At 34.7% G+C, this 27,594-nt stretch overlaps 1 protein-coding gene across 4 annotated transcripts in view; it reads left to right on the top strand.

Annotated features, from left to right (window-relative positions):
* The window catches only part of msl-3 (male-specific lethal 3), a 229,436-nt gene that overhangs the window by 30,519 nt on the left and 171,323 nt on the right, over nt 1-27,594 (top strand). For all 4 annotated transcript variants that reach the window (XM_090382007.1, XM_090382005.1, XM_090382004.1 and 1 more), the window contains exons 2-3: nt 8,909-8,991; nt 25,656-25,751. In XM_090382007.1, the coding sequence (XP_090238133.1) occupies nt 8,909-8,991; nt 25,656-25,751 (179 nt within the window). The remainder of the gene's footprint in view (nt 1-8,908; nt 8,992-25,655; nt 25,752-27,594) is intronic.

Raw genomic sequence — 27,594 nt, 5'->3', positions numbered from 1 at the left:
TTTGCCGATGATAGCACATTGCATTCAACTTTCCATTTTGAGAAACCTTGTCCAGCTTAGTCAGCTTCAAGTTCTCGAAAATCTGCTGCCAATTCCTTAAATGCCGATCTTCAGGTAATTCTCCAGTGGGGCAAAGACAACTTAGTTGATTTCAACCCTTCTAAAACTCAATCTTGTCTTATATCTCGCAAAAAGGATTCTCCTGCTCCTATGCTTATTTTTAGTGACACTCCGATTTCTAGGCAAAATGATATATCTCTTTTGGGGATTACCCTGACTTCTAATCTCTCTTAGCACAAGCACATTACAAATATTGCTTCCTCTGCATCTAAAAAACTTGGTTTTCTCTTTCGCTCTCGACGTTACTTTTCTTCCAAACAGCTGCTCACTCTGTATAAATCGCAAATCCGCTCTGCCATGGAATATTGTTCCCACATCTGGGGTGGTGCCCACAAAACCTCTCTCAGGCTTCTTGATTCCATTCAGAAGAGCGCAGTTAGGTTAATTAATTATTCATCTCTAACAGAGTCTCTCCACTCACTTTCTCATAGACGCACTGTTTCTGCTGCATGCCTCTTCTACAGATACTTCCATGGGCACTGTTCTTCTGAATTGGCTTCTATAATTCCCGCTCTCTCTTTCAAAACAAACCGAACGCGTGCCGCCACCAGCCAACATCCATTTACTGTCCAACTTCAAACCCACAGAACCAACTTTTCATCTTCCTCATTTATTCATTCAACTGCCGTTTTCTGGAACAACCTTCCTTCATACATATTTCCTGAAAATTACAATCTACAGAAGTTCAAGTCCAATATCAACAAATATCTTCTTTCGTCTTCTCAACCTCCAACCCAAGCACGGTACTAAGTACTATAGGTTCTAATACCTCTCGTGTTTGGGGTTCTCATAAAAAAAAAAAAAAAAAACTGTAAGTGGTAGCTACTCACCGAAGAGACACGGTGATTACGTATGATGATTGCCCAGCATGGACAATCAATAAGCAGAATTCCACATAACTTAGTATACTGGTCCTCCTGTTGCTTATGATATTTATTAGTAACATTGAAAAGGTATTACAAGTCAAATTCTGCTAACATAGGTGGCCAGTAGTAGTTTACAGTGAGCAAAAGCTGATCCTTTGTGTTGTGGCTTTGCCAGTTACTACCCACTTGAGAAAAAAACAAAAAAAAACAGAAGTTTTATTCTGTTGCAGGCCAAAAGAATTCTCAGTTAAGGCTTTTTTTCACCAGATTGTGCATAATTGGTCTTAGATAGTAGTGGAGGTCATTTTTCTTCCTGAAAATTAGTTGTTTTTTTTTTTTTTTCCCTCCACCCCATTGTATACATATAAGCAGGACTAGAATATATTCAGTTTTCAGATATGATATAATCTGGCCATAGTTGCCTCTGCTCTTCACTTAAAATAACAACACAACCAGAGTATGTTGCAATAACGAACTTAGATAAATTATTTAGTTTATTGGAAAATTAGCAGTTAAGTTACAATGATAAATTCAAGTTCCTGCATTTGGATAACAGTAATCCCAGGTTAACTTACTTAGGAGATAGCAAATTTAAATAGTTGATGATAAACAAAGTTTTGAGGTTAATGATATAATCTGGCATATGGTGCTCTTAGTGGCAGAAAAAAATTCTAGGAGACAGCTTATTAGGATCTAACATCAGTAAAATTCAATAAAATGAGGATAATGTTATACATCATGTTATTAAAATTGTACTACTTATTGCAACTGAGGTGCAATTATATATATATATATATTCCTCTCATCGGTATTTTAGTTGTCAAAATCTTTATGTACAAATGCAGTAGGTAGAAAAATTTTCTTTTAGACAGATTAATTTAGCTACTGTGGCAAACTACCAACTGATCTCATGAAACTGAATAACTTATGTAAATTTAGCCTGTAACTAGAGTTAAATGATCTGACATTTTCAAATTTTCCTGTAACTAGTTGTGGGAAATTTTGAAATTCCTCTGTGCATGCAGAAATTTGAAAAATCAACAATAAATAGTTCAAAATTGTTCTGTTTTTTTTTTTTTATGCCGTTAGTCTTAATTGAATTGTCCCAACTTTTTTTTCTGAGATGTCTTGGACACCTACAGAATATTATCTGTATACTAATTTAACATGTCTTAAAGATAGATGTTCATCTGAAGCCAAGCTGATACTTTAGCATATTGGTCACATTCCATTTCTATTGGACAGTTCCATTCTAGTTAAGTTTATCTGTAACTTCTGGTTTTGCAACATCTGAAACCAGAAATTGCAGATAAATGATGCATATTGATACATTCACTTAATTCTTCATAGGAAATGGGTTTTATAGATTATTTCGTAAAAATACCAAACTCACAAAGTGTGGCACAAAAAAAAAAAAAAAAAATCTCATTATAAGGGGATGGACAGGACTGTGCAAAGGTACTTGAGGGCCCCGGATGCAAAATGGATTAAGGGGCCTCGTTTATTTATGTTGAGACTTTGATGGCTCCCTGGATTGGGGGCCCTTATAATTACTTTGAATATTGAGGTTGGGAAAAATTAATGACTTTACAGAGATCGGTATGGTGTAGAATTGATGTTCAAGTACAATTTGTACTTTTTTTTTTTTTCTGATCACCATATTGTAAACATAGATATCCAAAGAGAGTAATCACATAGGATTTCTTTCACTACTAGCATAATTTATCTGTTGCATTCATTTCACGTTTTTGTGAGCTAACAGTCACCTTTACATATCATGTGTGTATATATAGTGAGATCCTGTCCAGAACTGATTTGAGGTTGAGTGCTGGATGGTACCTGATTTAGAGGTCAGCACATATTAAACAAAGGGCTTCTGTAATTGGGACTCTTGTAGACAGATTAAGACATATATAACAATTATTACAGTCACAGAAGCAAAAGATATGATCCGCTTAGTCATACCTTTGCTTTTATATCATCAAGTGTGTGTATTGACACTTGATGATGTAAAAGCAATGCGTAGGGTTGACACTAGGCAGTAATATGCATTCTGCCTGGTTCTTATAGACAGCATGAAGTAATGAGGCTGGGAGGCATATATTGGAGAATTAGGTTGAAGAGTAGAAGACAGGGTGAAAAATCATGAGTGGGGAGGAATGTACTAACACAACCCACTGCAGGAATCTGACAACCAGAACAACAAGAGATGTGGAGATGATTTACAGCACAGTGATTGCATCCTAGAAAAAAATGGAATTGATTTATAACCACTACTCAGTCTAATGTATAATAATCAATGCAGTGTAAGTAATAGACCAGACCTGGAGTTCTTGATGTTATGACATGTAATTAGATCAGTGCTGGATGGCTGGATAGACAACTTTTGTATATTTTTAAGAAATCGTCACCACAAAGAGGGGGGAAAAAAAAAAATATATATATATATACACAGCAGACTCTCAGTTAACCGGGACACTTCATGACTCATCCAAATTAAAAAAAAAAAAAAAAAAAAAAAAAAAAAATCAACCAGAAATCAAAAAATTCAAGTAATAACTAGAATAGGTATAAACAGATATTTTGCAAGTCGTAAATAAGCAACAAGCGGCATTATACCTAAGTTGTCATTGGGAGATTAGTGTACCTATTATCTTGCAATTCCTGCTGTCTTCACACACGCCGCTCAAAAGAAAGAAAAAAAAAGAGAGAGACCAAATGTTGTTTGTTTTAGTGCATCGCGTCAATTATTGTGTTCCGTTGCAGTGCAAAAGGACAAATTTTGTTTCGTTATTTATGTCAGGGACGTCAGAATTTTTTTTTTATGCTATTTTTTTTTTTTTTTTTGTTTTGTTTAGAAATTGCAAAAATAATGGGTAAATGCAAAAGAGTTGTGTTTTCAGTTAAACAAAAACTTGAAATTATTCAAAAGTTTGAAAACGGTGCATCTGTTAAATCTCTAAGGAATCATTATAATAAGGATGTATCAAAATGACCAAACATTAAAAAGTATTGCACGGAATTCAGATTTGTCAATAATAATATGGTAGCAACATTGCAGCGTATCGAATTGTATTATCACCATTATTATTATTGCAATAAAGATTTCTTATTAGTGCATTCCCGAGTTACGTAAAACTCAACAAGTAAGAAGTCCTGGAACACATCTCTTACGTATGTCGGGGACTTTTGTATTTTTGGATTAACTGGGAAATCGATTATCCGGGATTTGTTTTTTACCATCTATCCCGAAAAATCGAGAGTCTGCTGTATGTATATATGTATGTATGTATGTATACACACACACACACACACAGTGGACCCCCGCTTTACGATTGGTTCACTGTACAATCAACTCACTTTATGATGGACTCTCCAAAATAAAGTACTGTTCACTATACGATATGTATAGTGAACACATCGTGATCACATTTGCAAATTCAATTTTAATTCTAATAAGCAAAAATAGGAGGAATGTTATCCACAGGCTATAAAAGTAAAGATATAAAGCACAAATGATACATGAAAAAAGGAAGAATATTTTCCGCAGGTTAGCAAAATAAAAATAAATTTATGCTTACCTGCATAACTTAATTAATACTGTAATATGTACATACTAATTGATATTTCTGTTCACTGACTTTTTGGGGGTCATAAAATTTAAAATAATAAAAAAAGATTTGCAATCAATAATAAGGAACATGGCATGCACAAATTGCAACTAACACAATACGGAGTAACCAAGTTTACAAAGCTAAAAAATTGGAATGAAGAGAAGATTCTGAAAATTTGTGTTTTTTATATGATTGAAAATTTCAGTGAAGGGGAAACACATTTCACTATAATAACACAAAAACCCACAGAATTCCATCTATTGGTATTATTGCAAAGGCAATAAGATTGAGTTTACTACATGTTTATAATAGATTACAACAGAAAAGCCCAATAAACCGGAAACTGGAAATTGTTTTTATTGTTTTATAGTAGTGAGCTCCAGAAATGTGCTTTAGAAAAATATCACAAAGGCATTCAAAATTGATTCTTATAACCGAACATATGATAACGATAAAGTGTACTGCATTTTAATGATTTGATTGATTTTTTGAAATTTGATTCTTTAAAGTGGTTGATTCTACTAACCAATGATCATGTTAACCGACACCTACTTATTTCACTTTACGATGGGCTCCTATTGTCTCCGACCGGACCACGTGGTCCTTCCTCTCAGCCCATAGCAGCTTTTGTAAACGTGTTGTCTGTGTGTTTTGTTTTTGTATCCTTTGGTTGAAGTGATTTTTTTGTGTTGTGCTGTAATCAATATGTACAATTTTCATTATAAAAATAACCTTTTAGATAGATAAAGAGCTTAGTTATATAGTGAAAATTTCAACTTCTGAGCTCTTGAAACAAATTACCAAAAAACAATTGATTATTGTGTTCACGATATGAATGTCTGGAAGGGATTAGTTTTATAAAATTATCTGTAATTAGTCATATAACAAAATATTTTATACAGTTTCCCCATGCAAAATATTAAACTTTATAGAAATAATTCTTAATTTAACTCTGTGACTTTAATAAATTTGTGTGTGCAGATTTATTGGCAAATTTTTTAATTAGTTTTTGTTTTATTATTTTCAGTAATAGAATAATATTTTAATAATACAGGCAAATCCAGAAAACAATGACAGGAGGGGTACCATTTTGGTGGCTTGTTTGTACACAAACAAGCTAAACTCTGAATTACTTTGAAGTAAACATTACGCACTACCAAACTGCGCGTGACATCATGGACTAGAATGGCGATCACATCAACATCAGTGTTGCCAACTAGTCATTGAAAATAGCTAGGACACAATGCAAAAATAGCTATAATCCTATGTTAACAATGAAAAAAAAAAAAAAAAAATTTTTGTATCTAAAGGGAATTTATTTAAATGATTGGTGTATATTTTCCCAAAAAACAACAGGGGGGCACGAGCCCCTACTCTGAATCCGCCTATGCAAGCAAGGGAAAGAAGAGAATAAATGCTTAAAACATTTTATTTCAGAACAGTTAATTTCTCATCCTTATATTCTAAAATTTTCTCCAAACATACATTATTAGAAAAGGTGGTTGCCAGTGCATCCACCCACAAATACTGGCTTGGACAATCCTGGCCTACATGATTCCGTTCATGTCAACTTTATTGCTTCAGCTGATACCAGCAGCACAAAAGATGCTGACAAGCAGCAGTACTGTACAGATCATTTTGAATGTATTGAAAGTCTGTGAACATTCCTATATGCTGATGACAACTGAAAGCAGCTTCAGATATCCAACTTGTATATTTTTTTATTGCCTATAGAGAGTTAGTGTATTAAACTGAACAAACAAAATATATTACTGTTATTAAAAGTTTACAGGTTTTTTTTAAGCCAGCAATGGTCATTCTCCTGATTTTGCAATTGGGGGTCAGTCATATCTGAGAAGTGACAAATTTTGTTTTTTATTTATGGAAAAATTTTTGGTTTTTTTGAATTCTGCACTTGCAATATACGAAAATATGTTGTCTTTTCTTAATAAATTTCTGTACTTATCGTATCTAACTTTTTATTTTTTAATAAAAAAAATTTAAATAATGCTGCACTTTTTATACATTATTTTTAAAGAAATATGTTAATTCTGGTGAAAGCAGAAAAAGAAAGTTACAGCCATAAATTATAAGTGGAATTAATAGTCACTTGCATTTCCCAATGCAGAAAATGGTTGTGTGCAAAATTTTAAAATTCCACATGTGTAGAAATTTCTGCTTATATATTATGTATGTATGTACGCAGAAACTTTTATTAATTCTGCTGGAAAGAAAGGGAGAAAAAACTATTAGAGTTGTAAAATATAAACCTGAAATATTGGGCACTTTGATAAAATCATTAATCCAGAAAAATTTCAAAGCTGCTCATGCTCATATATTTCTGTTTGTATATTATGTACATATGTGTAAAATAATTAGAATCTAATAAAATAAAAAAAAATCACAAGAAAGGTTTGCAGAAAGGAACAGTCCTTTTAAGGATTCTCGTATTTTTTTCTAACTTGTTTGTAGCTAATTCTTGGAAAAGACCTAAAATATTTCTCCCAGATTATGCTTTATTTAGAAAGTTAGAGAACTAACTTATTCATTTCCTTGAACTGTAATGGCATGGACATTTTTTTTTTTTTTATCAATAAGGTTTTATTTGTTGTTTCTTCTAGGAAACAGACTAAACTAATATTGTCAGTTCTGCAAATGACACCGCAGCCAAATCAGCAATTCCCAATAATAATCGCTGCCTTTCAGTTCCCTATACAGACTACAGGCAAATAATACACCAGAAGATACACTCCCAATGGCAGGATTCATGGAATAAACAGACTACGAATAAATTATATCATATAAAGCCTGTAATTGAACCGTGGCAGTCTAGTCTGCACAGGAATCGTAAGGAGGAAGTTGTTCTTGCCCGGAACCCGCATAGGACAGTCATTTGACTCATTCGTTTTTGCTGAGGGCTGATGATCCTCCTATGTGTGTGTCCTGTGGCACAATTTTATCAATTAGACACATTTTAATTGACTGTCCAGATTTTAGCAATATCCACTTTACCGCTTTTAATCATCTGACTGAGCCGTATACACTCAGTCAGATTTTATCCAACAAGGACAATGTCTGCTGTTTTTAGATATTTTAAATCAATAAAGGTTTTTACTTGTATTTAAAATTTACATGTTATTGTTATTTCTTTATTGATTTATTTTTTCTACATTTTATACCGTTGTTATTTTATATCTTGCCATGGTGACCTAAGTAATTAGGTCAGTGAAATTTAAATTTTTATATATCACCTGGTTTTTGCGCATTATAGCCTTAGTTGTTAATGCGCCAATAAAACCCAACAACCAACCAACCAATCAGTTCTGCAAAACTGATGAACAAGAATGGCAGTCATTTGGTGCATTGAAAAATCAATTCGTCACCTGTGAGGTTCTGAGTGCCTGAGAAAATTAGAAGTTGATAAAAAGGGAGTTGCACCGCATGTCTAGTTCTTCCACACAGTTACTCAGTGAAGACCATAAAATATTGGTTCAAAAATAACTTGGTTAAAACTGAGTTGGTGTTTAGGGAAGTAGAGAAAGTTTCAGTCATTAATCGTCAACCAACAAAAAATGTGCAGAACTTTTTTGCACAAGTAACCTAATAGGTCCCTTGCAACCATAGCCAGGTAAACACATTCACTGCCTTTACTCACATTATCAAAAATGGCACTGGGAGTTGTGTCACAATGCATATCGCCTAGTTCAAAATGCACCCAAGTGCTGTTCCATAACACAAGCAGTCAATCATTGAATGCTGTAAACATAAAGGCACATGAAATTAACAACTACTCTGTATTGCCACACTGACTAAGTGCCTTGCAGTAATGCTTGGCTTTTGTTTATAGACTTTGGCACACATTTTTATTTGTACTTTGCTTGTTGATGTTATTTTATGTACATGAATAAGCGTTTTATACAATTTTAAGATTTTTTTTCGATTTACAGCTCAGCATAAAAGTAAGAGCTTGAATTTAGCAACAAATTCTAAACTTTTAATTTTCAACCGTTATACAAATTTTTGGAATGCTAGCGATGTCAGAATGTTGATTTTTTTTTTTTTTTTTTTTTTTCAGTATTCCAAAAATACATCACAATAAATGGATTCTTTCACATTTAGGTAGCAGCGAACATGTTAAGTGGTGAATCTTCCTTTATGCGTTTACCTTTGACTAACTCCATCAGGACAAGTGAATTTTACTTTTATCATAATGCATATAATATTAATCAAAACAAATTTTTTTGGTTACATTTTGTCAAAAGATACATTAAATGGTATTTAGTATACTTAAATTTTTCATATTTGCAGGTTCTAGAATTGGTTGTGAGTCGTGATAGCAGAGGCCGTAAAGTGCCAGAGTACCTAATTCACTTCTTTGGCTGGAATAGTAGGTATGAATAGTTAAAAATATTTTTAGATTGTAGTTTGCACTTCACCTTTCTTGATACCTTTATTATATAAATAAATATATATATATTTTTTTTTTTTTTAATGAAAAACACGAAAGGTATTAGAACCCATAGTACTTAGTACTGTGCATGGGTTGTAGTTTGAGAAGATACTTTTTGACATTAGACTTGAATTTCTGTAGATTGTAATTTTCAGGAAATACATATGAAAGAAGGTTGTTTTGGAAACCAGAAGTTGAAGGAATATATGAGGAAGAAGAAAAGTTGGTTCTGTGAATTTGAAAGGATGCTGACTGGTTGTGGAATATGTTCAGACTGGTTTGGAAGAGAAGGGGGGAAATGATAGAATTCAATTCAGAAGAACAGTACCCATGGAAGTATCTACAGAAATGGCATGCAGAAGAGATGGGTCATTAATTAACATAACTGTCCTCTTTTGAATGGAGTCTAGAAGCATGAGGGTGGTTATGGGTGGGGCACCTTCCCAGATTTGAGAACAGTATTCCACGGTGGGGTGGATTTTTAGAGTGAGTAGTTGTTTGGAAGAAAAGTAATGATGAGCAACAGAGAAAACAGTTTTTTTAATTGCAGAGGTTGCATTCTGCTTATTTATGCCGAGAGAGAGAGAGAGAGAGAGAGAGATTAGAAGTCAGAGTAACTAATATAGATATGTGATATTGTCTAGAAATCAGAGTGTCTTCAAAGATAAGTATAGGAGCAGAAGAATCCTTTTTGTGAGATATAAGACAGGACTGAGTTTTAGAAGGAGTGAAATTAACTAAGTTATTTTTGCCCCATTGGAGAATTACATGAAGATCAGCATTTAAGGAATTGTTAGTGGATATATGAGAAGTTGAAGCTGTTTGCACAGGGCAAGGTTTCTCAAACTGGAATGTGGAATGCAATGTGCTATCATGAGCAAAACTATGGATAGTATTTTCAGTCAATGGAAGAAGGTCATTAATATACAAGAGAAAAGAGTGAAAGAAAGAACTGAACTGAACCTTGGGGAACAACAGCATTAATATTTCCATAAGTCAGGATACTGCTGTCTACCACCACCCATAATGTGATGGTAGGATATACCACCCATAATGGGTGATAGTAAGATATAATAAGCATGCACATAGTATTGCATCAACACTGAAATTCTAGTGGACAGTGTGGCAGTATAGACCTGTTTTATGTGGTTTTGAATTTAGTCCGCTGATTATCATCAGTGAAACATGTTTCACCGAAGATAATCAGTGCACTCATGATAAACTTTTGTTTCACCGATGATAAACAGCTGCACTCATGTTTCACTGATAATTATAATTAGTGAAACATAAGTGCAGTTGTCTGTTGAGACAATTATAAATTAATTCTCTTCTACCTGCATTGTGACAATTATTTGGAGTGGAGTTGTTTGAGAAGAATATTGTGGTGAACCTATTATTTCCAGCCCTGAGCACAAACTGAATACCTGTGATATGCTTTGGATCTAAATTGAAGGCCAGAACAAGAAGTCTTTAGCTGCAGATTAGTGAAGCAAGTTTACAGTCTCCACATCCAAAACTAAATAGGAACAAATATTAAACATTTTTCTTTACACATGGATATTTGACCACTTCTTCCCAGGACTCGTCTTTACTAGGCTTCTTTCTCTGGGAATTTTTGAAACAAAGCATGTATACAAACAACACCCACAGTTTGAAGACATACAGCAGAAAATTGAACAGTTCCTTTCTAATGTAAAATCTATAACTCTTCATGTTTCAAAAAATATTGTGAAATGTATCAATTTGTGCTACCAACAGATTGATGATTCTTTTGAGATTGTGATATGATATACTGTTATGAGCTTTACCACCATGTAGGTGAAGTACTGTGACATAATAATATTATATTTTGCAAATTTATATTAGTAAATTAATAAGAGGAGTTTACCTCAATATAGTACGTGGAACACTTCCGTATGATACCCTCCAGAAATTAAAACGGAAAAAACGAAAAAAATCGACAACTTACCGGTACATTAAAGTAAAATATAAATAATTAAATAATCAATTTAACACAATTCAAAATCAATTTAAAACAATTAAAATTCAAATTAACGCAATTAAAAGAATCTAACGAAAATATTCAAAACGATTTTCCTTCCTGCTTCCTGAAGCTGACAATGCTTTTCGACCGACTGTCGTGATCACAGGAATGAAAATTACCGAATCAGGCTAAACCTGCAACTTAAATAGTGATTATATGTCTTCGCGCACGCGCGTAAAGGTCCACGCATCGGAGATCAAATATGGCCGCCGAACATTAACAGAATTCTCGTGTAATTTAATTTCAACAGTTTCTGCAATTAATAGTCGCGTATAATTACGTTGAACATTAAGTATTTTGGCCTCGTTAAATAAAAAAGTATGTTTTTCGTTAATGGCATGAAAGGCTAATTCTGACGCTGCTGAACGAGAAGCACGAACTGAGGCTTCGTGTTGATTTACACGAATATTAAGAGAAAACCGCGTCGAACCTTGATAAGACGAGTCGCAATCACCGCAAGAAATGTTGTATACTAGATCATTTATTTGTGTTGCGAATGCGGAAAGAACCGAGCGATTGTTCAGTATAGTGTGTAACTTCCGTATAGGCCTAGCTATAATTTTAAATTCGGTATCTTTAAAGAATCTGTTAAGCTGTTTGTGCCACTGTTCAACATATGGGACAGAAATAAAGTATTTTTTGATATTACTATTGTTGATTGGTGTAGTATTTTGTATCCTATCCTTAGCTTGTACCCTAATTCGATTTATTGTGTTAATGGGATAACCCCTGTTCAAGAATCTGCTAGTTAATATTTGTATTTCTGAGTCCAAAGCAGAATCCGTCGTTGAATATTTATAGGCATTTAGAAATTGATTAAAGATAATCGATCTTTTTTAGGTGAACGGGTGGTAGCTATTATAATGTAGAAGCATACCGGTATTTGTGGGTTTTCGATAGATGCTAAATTGTATTTTGTTCGAGTCCCGAGTAAGCGTGAAATTTAGAAAGTTTAATGACTTAGTATCCGTATCTTCCCTTTCCAATGTAAATTTGAGTCTAGAATGAATATTATTAAACGAATGTAAAATGTCTTGGATAGTACTACTATCGGTAATAACCAGAACATCGTCTAAATACCTCCCATAGTATGTGATACGGGGACGAAAAGGTGTCAAATGTATCTGCTCAATCGTTGAGAGATAGATCTCTGACATTAAGCCACTCAGGCTCAAACCCATTGGTAATCCAAAAATTTGTTTGTACACCTTGTCTCGAAAGGTGATGTAGTTAGCCTCAACTAATAGTTTAATTAAGTGAAAAATTTCCTTAATAGGCAGCTTCGTATAATTAATCGGTGTCGAGTTTTTATTTAACATATCCCAAATAATATCTAATGTGTATTCAATGTTTACATTCGTATATAATGAGGTAACATCTAATGAGAATAAATTGTCATTGTCGCTGAGTCTACAGTCTTTAAGATTATTAAATAATGTATCGTAATTCTTAATCCCAAATTGTATAATGTCTAAAAGGTTTTATAATGTTATATACGTGTGTGGCTAAGGCTGAAAATGCCGAGTTCCTGTAGGAAACAATAGGTCGAATCGGAAATCAAGGCTTGTGTAATTTTACCTGACCAAAAAGTGCAGGAATATTGTATGTTCTGGACTTCAATTCCTTCAACTGAACCATAGTAATGTAGTCGTTTTTACGATATGTGGTTAACGTTTTATTGTATTGATTTACCAAATTGGTAAACAGTGCCGGGTCCACTTCACGATAAGTCGAGGTATCTGACACAACTGAATCTAACTTATTAATATAATCATGATTATCTAGTACTACCACTGTATCTCCTTTATTTGCCCTCTGTATAATAATGTCCTTATTTTCTCGAAGTTCTCGTAAAGCTGAACTGTCATGTGTATTCAATTTAGGAAGTCGAGTTTCTTTTATGTTATTCACTACTTGGTTAACTTGTTAAATAAATACATCTTTTTGTGGAACCCTACGAAGTCCAAATTCAATATCAATTACGCATTGTTTTTTTGTCAGCTTTCGAGGTGGTAAATTACAATTTAATCCTTTGGATAAAAGTGAAATCTGGTCCTGCGATAGTGTACACGAGGAAAGATTTGTAACCTGTTGATGCGTCGGTTCGTTGGATACAGGGTGAGGGGGTGTTCGTGAACTAAATCAAACAAATGCAATAGAGTATGCAAGGCATAGTGAGCAGTTTTTCATATATATGTATATTATATTTATATATACATATATATGAAAACCCCAAATACGAGGTTGGCATGTTATTCAGAAAACCATTTTGAAAGTTATCAGAGAATCACTTAAAAGATCTAGAAAGTCTGTATACAAAGCATTTATCAGCAGGAACTTCATGGAGAAGCTGCTGTTCATAAACATTTCTACTAGTATAGCAACCACAAAATGGTATCATGCGTAGATAAAGATGTGGAAAAGAATTCTGGTGAAAGTAATGTCATTATATGCTATCTTCATCAGATGAAAGGACTGCAGTAGAGTTGGAAAATAGTAATGGTAATTTGATGGTTTCTGCTTGCTTTTTAGGTGCATTCACATATATACGTATATGTGCCTATTGTCTTCACTATGTCCATCCACATCTACCTCCATGCACAAGTACATGGTGGCTGACCACCCAGGTGTGAACCAACGTAAGCAGGGGTCGAGGTGTGGCGCCCACACCACATGGAGGAACGCCGCCCCTCTATGTTACCAGGCAGTACTAGGTGGTAGATGACCCTCATCAACCGGTGAAATACCACCACTTTGCTTATTGGAGGCTTGAAGTGGTGGAACACATGTTTAGTCTCTAGAGCTAAGTTCCTGTCAACCCTTCCCTATCTCTTCCATCATGCAGTATGATTGAAGCCGAGTGGGTAAAGTACCTGCCCGGCAACCCAAAGGTCGCGGGTTCAATTCCCGCCTCGGGCTTGGATCAAAGTACTGCAAAAACCTTGGGAGGTGCAATATGGCCACAGAAGCCGATGCGCCAACAACTACCAAATCAAAAAAAAAAGTAAGATTGATGACTTTTGAGGTTATGATGAACGTCGTGGCGAGATCCAATATTCCTTACATTTCGAGGGTACAGCTCTAAAACGGTGTTCACAGGCCGGCTGCTAGTTAGTACACTGGACCGAACCTATTGGTAACTCTCTAGGAGGCTTCCGGATCAGCTAGTGTATAATCTTGCTACCTCTACTCTGCCAGATAGTGACTGGAGGGAATCCAAGTGGTGTGTATGCAGGGAGCATTGTCGAGGCCACGTTATGTCAAGGGTCTGGGTATATTGTTATTGTATGTACGCCATATCCAAAAATTTCATTACTTCATACAGCATGTCCCACCCACTTTTATGCACTATTGAATACACCATGAATTGTCAAACTAATAGAGCAAGCTTATCAGCGAAAAGATCTAAACCTCCCAAGGACTTCCTAATTCATTTCACAAATATACGTGGTCTCAATTCTAATCTCAACAATGTCCATTTCCACTTGCAGTCTGCCAAACCCCATGTACTTTTTCTGACAGAATCTCAGTTATCGGTTGATTCAACTACTGCTCATCTCAGATGCCCAAATTATTCGCTGTATGATTCCTTTCATCTCAAAGGTGGTACTTGTGCATATGTCCGTTCCGTTCTGATATTCCCTGTCAGAGACTTGGCAATTTGGAATGTCCTCTCTTTGATCTTCTCTGGCTTAAAATCTCTCTACCTCATTGTGTCAAATTCATCTGTTGTCCCTACCGTTCTCCCAACTCCACTAATCACTTGGAGCTCTTTGACTTCCTCTCTTTGCAACTTGACTTTCTCCAGTCCAACTTTCCTAACAGTGACGTAATTTTCCTTGGTGATTTTAATGTTCACAACTCCAGCTGGCTTCCGTTTTCTAGTCACACCGACCCAGCAGGTCGAGATGCTGAGGCTTTTGCAATTACTAATGACCTAGCACAGATTTTTCATTTACCTACAAGAATACCGGACAATCCTAATCATACAGCCAATACGCTTGATCTTTTTCTCACAAACAACCCTTCTAAGTACAAGGTTGAAGTGAGAGGTCCATTAGGCACTTCAGATCACAACTTGGTGATTGTCTCTTCTCCAATGGAACCTTTATCTCAATGTTATCCCCAACCTCGTGTTGTTTGGCATTACAAGAATGCAAAAGGGGATGACCTGCGAGACTTCTTTTCTTCTTTTCCTTGGTTGGATTACTGTTTCAAAACTTCTGATGTCAACATTTGCTCAGATCATGTCAGTGAAATTATTCTTGCAGAAATGGAATCCTTTATCCCACACTCCACTTTAAAATCTCGTCCTTTATCTAAACTTTGGTTTTCCAATAAATGTGCTAAGGCTGTTCAAGAGAAGAACGTTGGATATCGTAATTGGCTTGTTTCTAATTCTTCAGTTTCATTTTCTGCCTACCTACACCAAAGCTCGCAGCAATTGTAAAGCAGTTATTAATCGGTCCAAACTAGAGTTTGAACAGGCTAAGAGTAGAAAACTTGCTTCTTGCCCTAATGGTAGCCAAGCATTCTGGTCTCTTGCCAAAGCTATTGGCCGCAACTTTTGCCCATCTCTGCTCCCACCTCTGTCCAAACCAGATGGTTCTCTTGTCACTTCAGCCAAGGATAAAGCTGATCTGCTAGCATCCCATTTTACTTCCAGCTCATGTATTAATGACCTTGATAAAACACCTCCCACCATTCCCAACATGCTCCATTCAGTGCCTCCTGTGGTCTTCCGTCAAAAGGATATCAGAAGGATTTTGATGAATCTTGATGCTAAGAAAGCTCCAGGTCCTGATGGTATTTCTCCACTTGTTCTCAAAACCTGTGCTCCTGAACTTACTCCTATTCTTTGCTGCCTTTTTTTCACTTTCTTATTCCAAAGGTGCTTTTCCTTCTGTTTGGAAATTTGCTCATATCCAGCCAGTTCCTAAAAAGGGTGACAAATCCCTCCCATCCAGTTATCGTCCCATTGCAATTACTTTACTCTTTCTAAAGTAATGCAGAAATCAATTAACCACCAACTCTTAAACTACCTAGAAACCTTCCATCTGATCAATGATCGCCAGTATGGATTCCGTCAATGTCAATCCACTGGTGATATTCTGGCTTATGTTACCCATTTATGGACTAATTCAATGGAAAGGTTTGGTGAAACACAAGTAGTTGCTCTTGACATCTCAAAGGCTTTTGATCGTGTTTGGCATAAAGGTCTTCTAAACAAGTTTACATCTTATGGTTTTCCAACTATTTTTAGTAATTGGTTATCCATTTTTTTCTCTGATCGCTCACCGAGGATGCTGGTAGATGGCTCTCTGTCGTCTAACTTCTCCACTAATGCCAGTGTCCCCCAAGGTTCAGTTCTTTCCCCCACTCTTTTCCTCTTGTATATTAATGACCCTCTCCCATTGACTGGAAATCCTATCCATAGTTTTGCCGATGATAGCACATTGCATTCCACTTTCCATTTTGAGAAACCTTGTCCTGCTCAATCAGCTTCAACTTCTCAAAAAACTGCTACCAATTCCTTAAATGCCGATCTTCAGGTAATTCTCCAGTGGGCAAAGACAACTTAGTTGATTTCAACCCTTCTAAAACTCAGTCTTGTCTTATATCTCGCAAAAAGGATTCTTCTGCTCCTATGCTTATCTTTAGTGACACTTCGATTTCCAGGCAAAATGATATATCTCTTTTTGGGATTACCCTGACTTCTAATCTCTCTTGGCACAAGCACATTACAAATATTGCTTCCTCTGCATCTAAAAAACTTGGTTTTCTCTTTTGCTCTCGGCGTTACTTTTCTTCCAAACAGCTGCTCACTCTGTATAAATCGCAAATCCGCCCTGCCATGGAATATTGTTCCCACATCTGGGGTGGTGCCCCCAAAACCTCTATCAGGCTTCTTGATTCCATTCAGATGAGAGGGCAGTTTGATTAATTAATGCTTCATCTCTAACAGAGTCTCTCCACTCACTTTCTCATAGACGTACTGTTTCTGCTGCATGCCTCTTCTGCAGATACTTCCATGGGCACTGTTCTTCTGGATTGGCTTCTATAATTCCCGCTCTCTCTCTTTCAAAACAGTCCGAACATGTGCTGCCACCAGCCAACATCCATTTACTGTCCAACTTCAAACCCACAGAACCAACTTTTCATCTTCCTCATTTATTCATTCAACTGCCGTTTTCTGGAACAACCTTCCTTCATACGTATTTCCTGAAAATTACAATCTACAGAAGTTTAAGTCCAATGTCAACAAATATCTGCTTTCGTCTTCTCAACCTCCAACGCAAGCACGGTACTAAGTACTATAGGTTCTAATACCTCTCGTGTTTGGGGTTCACATAAAAAAAAAAAAAAAAAAATCTAATAACTTGACTCTCAGTAGACTGCTTTTCATGAAATTTTATATTTGGACCTTTTAGAAATATTTGTTGAGCCAGTCCAAATTTCATAAAATTAGTGGATTGGATATAAATCTGGCAATTATTTTTTCTTTTTCTTTTTTTTTTTTTTTTTTCCAGCAGTTCGTATTTAAAAAAGAAATTCATAGATTAAATATAGTTTAAATGCAGTATTATTAGCTTTAGACAGTTCATACACACTTCACATGTATTGTTATGTAAGACTTGTGAATATGGTATTGCTTGCGAAGAGATAAATTTATAAAAGAGACAAAGTGTATGGGGAAAAGTGTAATAAATATTATACAGTTGTAATTAAACTGGACAGTTAAATTTAATGTAAAATTAGAGGTAATGTAAAATTAGAGTTTTATTAAGTGTTCTATAAAGTTATGCATAAAGCATAGTAATTAATTGATAAGGAGATAACTATATTTAATTTAAGAAAAAATTGAATGTGCCTGAAATGTAACACATTATGTATATGAACTAACTTGTAATCATATGTTATTGGACAGATGGTGTTTGTAGATCATACTTTGTAGGGGAAGAATATGCTGATCAATTGGAGAAAAATGATGGGAAATCTTGATCATGACATCTTTTCCAATACTGATAAAGTTTTATGATATAAGGCCATATACAGGTGACCCCCCACTTAACGCTGATAATTCGTTCCGGAAAAACAGAGCACTAAGTGAATCCGCGCTAAGCGAGCACCGCATTCCCATAAGGTAACATATGTATTTGTGAGTTGCGGTCAGTGCCATAGGATATTTCCTAATCAATAATAAACGGTAGTGAAAAGATGCACAAATGTCGGTCAAAATATTCTGCATTACATACGTATATAATTATGTGGTAACTACTTGTGTATCAAAATTAAACTTAAAATTCCAATTAAAATCATGAATTTAATTGATCTAAATTGATTTAACTTAATTGATAAATTTAATCATGAAAAATGTGTCGATTTTGGGTTGAACTTTGGCCCTTTTCCAAATAAACTAAAAGGGGTAAACGATGCTGCTATTGCAAATTTGCTAATTTATATTTAGCTGTGTATAAATGAAGCACTAAAATACACATAGACTAAAAGAGGTATTAATTTTAAATCCCCTGCAGCATTACCACCCAACAATAAAGTCAACCGATCCTTTGCCGCTTTGAAACCTGGCATGTTTATTTCTTCTTTCAATATGAAACTTCTTTTAGGCATTTGTTTCCACAAAAGTCCTGCTTCATCTATGTTAAAAACTTGTTGAGAAGTATTACACATAATACCCCTCTTCAATAATTTTAACAAGTTCTTTTTTTGAAAGTTTCAGCTCCGTGATCTGCACTTGCGGCTTCTCCCTGGATTTTAAATCTATTCAACCAGCTCTTACTAGTTTTAAATGGTTCCACATTTTTTTTTTTTTTTTTTTTTTTAGGTGAGTTTTCTTTAGATCATTATATTGGCTAATCTCACTCTCTCTTTTTTTTTTTTTTTTTATAATATTTAACTTGACCGAATTCTGCATTGGATATTATCTTCAATAAAATTAGTTAAGTCTTTCCGTTTCAATCCTAATAGCCAAACTAGCCCTAGTTGCTTGCAGTGGAACAGCTGTCTTTCCCACTGCTAAAATTAATTCTTTATTTTTTTATAATTATTCTTATAGTTAAACTTGCAAGGCCTAAATTATGGCACACATCCACTTGTCTTTGACCGGAATCGATTTGTTTCAAAATGTCTAATTTAATTTTCAAATTCAGTCTTTTTCTTACATTTATAGTTTTTGTACTGCGCCCAGACGTTGTTGCTTTTTCATTCTTATCGGCCATTATTAACTCTTCGAAAATGTAACTGCATTGGTTGCATGCCTTAATTATGATACAATGTTCAAATAAACTGTCCGTTACACACAATGTCTAATACTGTACTGAGTGATGACTAGACTTCGGATAAATGCATATAACGCAAATATTACAAGCAATATACTTCATTTTTTAAAATGCTGATCTTGGAACTGCGTAACAAGTCACTGTACTGCGATTAAATTAGAGTGCGAAAAAATTTCACTGAGGGTGGGAAAATTTCTCAGGTCAGCGTGGGAAACATTTTAATGCTGTTTTGCTATTCATTTTCAAGCTATCTACTCCATCAAATGAAACGATTTCGTTAAATATGCCAAAAATGCAATCTGTAAAAGAGCATTATATTGATCTGTGACAGCATTATAGTCAGATACGGATTATAATATAAGAATGTATTATAGCGAATCAGCGCTAAGCTAGTGCCGTAATGTAACATATGTATTTGTGAGTTGCAGTCTATACCACCACCACTCACAAATAATAAATGGTAGTGAAAAGATGCCAAATGTTGGTCAAAATATTTAATATTAAAAATCTGTATATATAAAATATTCTCCATTACATACATATATAATTATGTGGTAAGTAACTATGTTATGTATCAAAATTAAACTTAAAATGCTAATTAAAATCATTAATTTATTAATCCAGTTGCCCTGGCTGTTGAGTTTTTGTATCTTTGGTTGATTTTGAGTTGTATTTTGTCCCTCTTCCCGATCAACTAAAAGGGCAAACTTAAAATGCTAATTAAAATCATTAATTTATTAATCCATTGGCCCTGGCTGTTGAGTTTTTGTATCTTTGGTTGATTTTGAGTTGTATTTTGTCCCTCTTCCCGATAAACTAAAAGGGGATTTACTTTAAATTCCCCCGCAGCTTTACCACCAAGCAATAAAGTAAACTGAGCCTTTGCTGCTTTGAAGCCTGGCATGTTTTTTTTTTTTTTCTTTCGATATGAAACTTCTTTTAGGCATTAGTTTTCAAAAAAAAAGTCATGTTTCATCTATGTTAAAACTTGATGAGAAGTATAACGCCTCTCTTCGATAATTTTAAGTTATTTTTTTTTGAAAGTTTTGACTCCTTCTGATCTGCATTTACAGCTTCTCCCTGAATTTTAAATCTCTTGAACCAGCCCTTACTAGCTTTAAATGGTTCCACTTTTTTTTTCTTTTTTTTTTTTTTTTTTTAAGTGAGCTTTCTTCAGATCATCATATAGGCTAATCGCTTTTTATTTAATAATATTTAACTTAACAGAATTTTGAGTTGGATATTACTTGAATAAAATTATTTAGAAGTCTCCATTTCAGTTATAATAGCCAGCTTATCCATAACTAATTTAGTTGTTTGCAGTGGGACAGCTGGCTTTCCCGTTGCTAAAATTAATTCTTTATTTTTTATCTACTTGTTGTTGAACGGAATCGATTCGCTTTAAAACATATAATTTAATTTTCAAATTCAGTCTTTTTCTTTTAGTAGGCTTCGTACCGCATCCAGATGTCGCTTTTTAATTCTTATTCGCCATTATTCATCTTCGAAAATGTAACTGCGTTGCATTAATTATTATATAATGTTCGAGTAAACTGCCCGTTACCTAACACTGTACGGAGTGATGACTAGACTTTGGATAAATGCCTATAATGCAAATATTACAAGCAATATGCTTGATAATTTTTTAAAATGTTAATCTCAGAACTACGTAACAATAGCCACCATACCTCAATTAAATTAACATGGAAGAAAATTTCATTGTTATTGTTATTTGCTATTCATCAAATTAAACGTTTTCATTAAACATGCCAAAAATTTAATCTGTACGCTGGTAAAAGAGCTTTATAGTGAGTTGTGACAGCGTTAGAGTGAGATATGGGTTGTAATATAAGAACAGCGTTATAGCGAGGGCCTGCTGTATTGTGTGTGTGTGTGTGCGCGTGCGCTCAGACACCTGCATATGTTCTGCATGGCCAAAATGTTAGAAACCTTACCCCCACTTGCATTGACATAGTGTAAAGGAAATTAGGGAATCATATGATATGATTAAATGCTAATCTTGATATCTTAAATACCATCAGCATAGTCATCAACCAAAATTCAATGTCAGGATAGGCAAAAAATAACATAGAACAAGAAGGGGGGGGGGCTACAACAGCAACGATTGTGGAATATCCCAAAGGTGCATGTCCAGTAGGAGGAGTAAGTAACTATAACAGAAATAGAATGTTATATGAGAGGAAACACTACATAGGTTTTCGAAGAAAATACCAGTATGTTGGCTGAGCAATTGCTATTGGTTTCGTATATCTGCAACTTCGGTTCTGTTTATCCACAATTTTCAGTTTCATGTCAATTATTTTAATTGTTTTAATTGCATATCTGTAATTAGACTTGCCATTAATTTGGTCTTTAGTAAATAAATAAGAGGAGTTAACCTCAATATAGTACGTGGAACACTTCCGTATGATACCCTCCAGAAATTAAAACGGAAAAAACGAAAAAATCGACAACTTACCGGAACATTAAAGTAAAATATAAATAATTAAATAATCAATTTAACACAATTCAAAATCAATTTAAAACAATTAAAATTCAAATTAACGCAATTAAAAGAATCTAACGAAAATATTCAAAACGATTTTCCTTCCTGAAGCTGACAATGCTTTTCGACCGACTGTCGTGATCACAGGAACGAAAATTACCGAATCAGGCTAAACCTGCAACTTAAATAGTGATTATATGTCTTCGCGCATGCGCGTAAAGGTCCACGCATCGGAGATCAAATATGGCCGCCGAACATTAACAGAATTCTCATGTAATTTAATTTCAACGGTTTCTGCAATTAATAGTCGCGTATAATTACGTTGAACATTAAGTATTTTGGCCTCGTTAAATAAAAAAGTATGTTTTCCGTTAATGGCATGAAAGGCTAATTCTGACGCTGCTGAACGAGAAGCACGAACAGAGGCTTCGTGTTGATTAACACGGATATTAAGAGAAAACCGGGTCGAACCCTGGTAAGACGAGTCGCAATCACCGCAAGAAATGTTGTATACTAGATCATTGATTTGTGTTGCGAACGCGGAAAGAACCGAGCGATTGTTCAGTATAGTGTGTAACTTCCGTATGGGCCTAGCTATAATTTTAAATTCGGTATCTTTAAAGAATCTGTTAAGCTGTTTGTGCCACTGTTCAACATATGGGACAGAAATAAAGTATTTTTTGATATTTCTATTGTTGATTGGTGTTAGCTTGTACCCTAATTCGATTTATTGTGTTAATGGGATAACCCCTGTTTAAGAATCTGCTAGTTAATATTTGTATTTCTGAGTCCAAAGCAGAATCCGTCGTTGAATATTTATAGGCATTTAGAAATTGATTAAAGATAATCGATCTTTTGTAGGTGAACGGGTGGTAGCTATTATAATGTAGAAGCATACCGGTGTTTGTGGGTTTTCGATAGATGCTAAATTGTATTTTGTTCGAGTCCCGGGTAAGCGTGAAATTTAGAAAGTTTAATGACTTTGTATCCGTATCTTCCCTTTCCAATGTAAATTTGAGTCTAGAATGAATATTATTAAACGAATGTAAAATGTCTTGGATAGTAGTACTATCGGTAATAACTAGAACATCGTCCAAATACCTCCCGTAGTATGTGATACGGGGACGAAAAGGTGTCAAATGTATCTGTTCAATCGTTGAGAGATAGATCTCTGACATTAAGCCACTCAGGCTCCAACCCATTGGTAATCCAAAAATTTGTTTGTACACCTTGTCTCGAAAGGTGATGTAGTTAGCTTCAACTAACAGTTGAAGTATAAAGGTATAAAACCTTTATAACATTATAAAACCTTTTAGACAGGTTATACAATTTGGGATTAAGAATTACGATACATTATTTAATAATCTGAAAGACTGTAGACTCGGCGACAATGACAATTTATTCTCATTAGATGTTACCTCATTATATACGAATGTAAACGTTGAATACACATTAGATATTATTTGGGATATGTTAAATAAAAACTCGACACCGATTAATTATACGAAGCTGCCTATTAAGGAAATTTTTCACTTAATTAAACTGTTAGTTGAAGCTAACTACATCACCTTTCGAGACAAGGTGTACAAACAAATTTTTGGATTACCAATGGGTTTGAGCCTGAGTGGCTTAATGTCAGAGATCTATCTCTCAACGATTGAACAGATACATTTGACACCTTTTCGTCCCCGTATCACATACTACGGGAGGTATTTGGACGATGTTCTAGTTATTACCGATAGTACTACTATCCAAGACATTTTACATTCGTTTAATAATATTCATTCTAGACTCAAATTTACATTGGAAAGGGAAGATACGGATACAAAGTCATTAAACTTTCTAAATTTCACGCTTACCCGGGACTCGAACAAAATACAATTTAGCATCTATCGAAAACCCACAAACACCGGTATGCTTCTACATTATAATAGCTACCACCCGTTCACCTACAAAAGATCGATTATCTTTAATCAATTTCTAAATGCCTATAAATATTCAACGACGGATTCTGCTTTGGACTCAGAAATACAAATATTAACTAGCAGATTCTTAAACAGGGGTTATCCCATTAACACAATAAATCGAATTAGGGTACAAGCTAAGGATAGGATACAAAATACTACACCAATCAACAATAGAAATATCAAAAAATACTTTATTTCTGTCCCATATGTTGAACAGTGGCACAAACAGCTTAACAGATTCTTTAAAGATACCGAATTTAAAATTATAGCTAGGCCCATACGGAAGTTACACACTATACTGAACAATCGCTCGGTTCTTTCCGCGTTCGCAACACAAATCAATGATCTAGTATACAACATTTCTTGCGGTGATTGCGACTCGTCTTACCAGGGTTCGACCTGGTTTTCTCTTAATATCCGTGTTAATCAACACGAAGCCTCTGTTCGTGCTTCTCGTTCAGCAGCGTCAGAATTAGCCTTTCATGCCATTAACGGAAAACATACTTTTTTATTTAACGAGGCCAAAATACTTAATGTTCAACGTAATTATACGCGACTATTAATTGCAGAAACCGTTGAAATTAAATTACATGAGAATTCTGTTAATGTTCGGCGGCCATATTTGATCTCCGATGCGTGGACCTTTACGCGCGTGCGCGAAGACATATAATCACTATTTAAGTTGCAGGTTTAGCCTGATTCGGTAATTTTCGTTCCTGTGATCACGACAGTCGGTCGAAAAGCATTGTCAGCTTCAGGAAGGAAAATCGTTTTGAATATTTTCGTTAGATTCTTTTAATTGCGTTAATTTGAATTTTAATTGTTTTAAATTGATTTTGAATTGTGTTAAATTGATTATTTAATTATTTATATTTTACTTTAATGTTCCGGTAAGTTGTCGATTTTTTCGTTTTTTCCGTTTTAATTTCTGGAGGGTATCATACGGAAGTGTTCCACGTACTATATTGAGGTTAACTCCTCTTATTTATTTACTAATATTATTATCAACGTAGAACATATTGAGTTATTACAGCTCTGATTCATACTATCTAATTAATTTGGTCTGTATAATTTGAGGTTGGGGGGGGGCTTTGTTTATACTGACATGACCACCTAGGTTAAAATTGTTTATCTCTTTCTTGGTGATTCCCTTCTACTTCTCTCTCTCTCTCTCTCAGGATAACTCAAGATTTTTTTTTTTTTTTTTTTTTTTGGCTGGAGCAGCATAAGCCTCAGGCTTCCTTAACTGTCTTTATCAGTCAGCTACAACCCTATCCACAAACTGCTCATTTCAACCAAAATTTATGCCCAAAGACTTCAGTGTTTGAGGTGATACAATTGGAAACAAGTATTGTGGTCCAAAAAATTGGAATTTGCACTCATTTATATAGCTGACAATGCTAGAACATTGAAGTCACTGCGTGAAGTAATGAATTCACCATTTGTCACTCCTCTGCCACAAGGAAATGGAGTAACTGTTTAGGGTTGTTCTTGTGGTATGGATTGAAACCAGTAATTGAAAGGATGAAAAATGCCATTGCTTCTTTTTTTTCACATATATAGAAGATAACAATTTAAATATGAAAATGCTGCTATCCATTGTGCTAGTTCTGTTCATGAATGATTTAAGAAATACGGTGCTGAATGTGGTAATCTTGTTTTCAGCTTAAAAAATCTTTACTACAGCAGGATGTTATATTTACTGTATATGTTTCTTCCAATAATTTATATTCCTTTTTTTACAAGCATATCTGTAATTAATTTTTTGCTTTTTATTGTTGTTTATTTTAGCTGGGATCGTTGTGTATCAGAAGATTTCATTCTTCCAGACAATGAAGAAAACAGATCACTTCAGAAACGATTAGCAGAGGATGCAGCTCAGTCACTGTAAGTATTAAAAGAAAAAAAAAGTACATTAATATGTTATGTTGAACAGGGAGGGTAAACTGGAATTTTTCCAGTTTATTTTGCACTTCAATTCCAAAACTCTGTTTTATCAAAGTACAATTGCTGTTCAAAAAATAATGATCGTTAAGGCTATTATTATATTAAAACCACTCTTATACCACATGAAAATTAACAATATAGTTTATTAGGCTGTTCGCCTACATTACTATACATTTATATGACGTTTCAGGCATCATACCAATACCCGTCATTAGACAAAGCTGTTGGGGGAACAGAAAAATAGAAAGAGTTACAAATTTGAATATTTTAGAATATTACAATTTCCAATAATACAATTACAGTTACCAATTTACAATTACAATTTACAAATTATAGATGTAAAGCATTCAATTGTAAGTTGCCTTTACAATAGAAAACAGGAAAACTAAGATAATTACAAAGAGATTAAATTCTTACTGCTGACGACTCTTGTCGATGCTCCCAGAAACCTGGTGTGCATATAGGCAAGAGACCTGCCAGCGGTTAATTTATAGGAGGGGGGGGGATTAACTACATTAGCCAATAGGATAATGCCAAGTTTTTATTCTGGATCCGGAGTTCTTAGAAGCTTGGGGGTGACCTTTGTTCCCATTCTCTTGATATCAGGGTTGGTGTGCAGGCTAGTTCAGGATCTTACCGATACCTATCATCAGATCTTTCTGCTGGTGCCAAGTTTTAACCTGGATCCATGGTTCTTGTGTAGTGGAAGCCTGGGGTGACTTTTGCTCCCATACTTTGAATATCAGGGTTGCTGTGCAGGCTGGTCTGGAAGGAGATGTATCTGGTCTATCTACTTACATCTCCCTCCAGTCCTGGAGGGAGATGTAAGATTTATAAAAAATCATTTTTTATAAATCCTTTCAAACTCTTGATGCGCATTCTTATATAAATAGTAGTCAGCATAAAGGAAAAGGAGCTTGATCATTTAAACTCATCTGATCCGCAATTATAAAAATGTTCCATTGTACAATTAATACTCACTTCGGGTACATTATTGTTAGATGGAGCAGTGGAATTGCTGCTGATTGAAGGCACTGCTAAATCCAATGCTTGATTTTCTGTTTCTCTTTTAAGAAATCTTGATAGTTTTTTCCGTTCCTGTGCACTCATTGCTACCTTCGTCTTTATTTATTTTCTTATGTCTTGTCACTTTCATTCTTACTCAATACTCTTGAGAATGCTCTACACTTGACTTCGGCATTGTTGAACACCTTTTCCAAAATTATTGATGTGAAAACTTCTATAGTGTCACCTAACAATTGACTGTGACAAATATGCAAGACGAAAAAAGAAATTGTTGACAAATATTTTTAATGTTGCAATCATACTATTCAACAAATGACTACAATCAAATGGGTAATTAGGCTATTCACTTGTATTTCGCTAACCTCTTTCATGTCAGGGATGTTTTCAGATAAAATAAAACCTACATCTTTTGTACGGTACAAGATGCAAACATTTTTTGTTTGATTGTGTTTTTTTTTTTTTTTTATTTTATTTTATTGTGTTTTTCTAATGCAGTTCAATGAAATTCAACTGAATAGCATTTGAATTTTGGTTCAGATGCTCCGCAATTCGTAAATCGGTTCACTAGAACTCAAGATATTGTACTGGTTACGAAAAATGCGTCACACGCTCTAATCACATTACTAGCGGGTGCTCAGCACAGACTGGGAAGTGCCTCTGGCAGAAACAGCGGATGACGTCATTGTGACTCATCGGGTTTACTCAGTTGTAGGTTCCCCCAAGGATGTTTCACATCAAAAAAAGAAAAGAAAAGAAA

Source organism: Mastigoproctus giganteus, chromosome 9 (genome assembly GCF_048544385.1).
Source record: "Mastigoproctus giganteus isolate SK-2022 chromosome 9, ASM4854438v1, whole genome shotgun sequence".
NCBI lineage: Eukaryota > Metazoa > Arthropoda > Arachnida > Uropygi > Thelyphonidae > Mastigoproctus > Mastigoproctus giganteus.
This window is presented reverse-complemented; position numbering and strand designations above follow the sequence as displayed.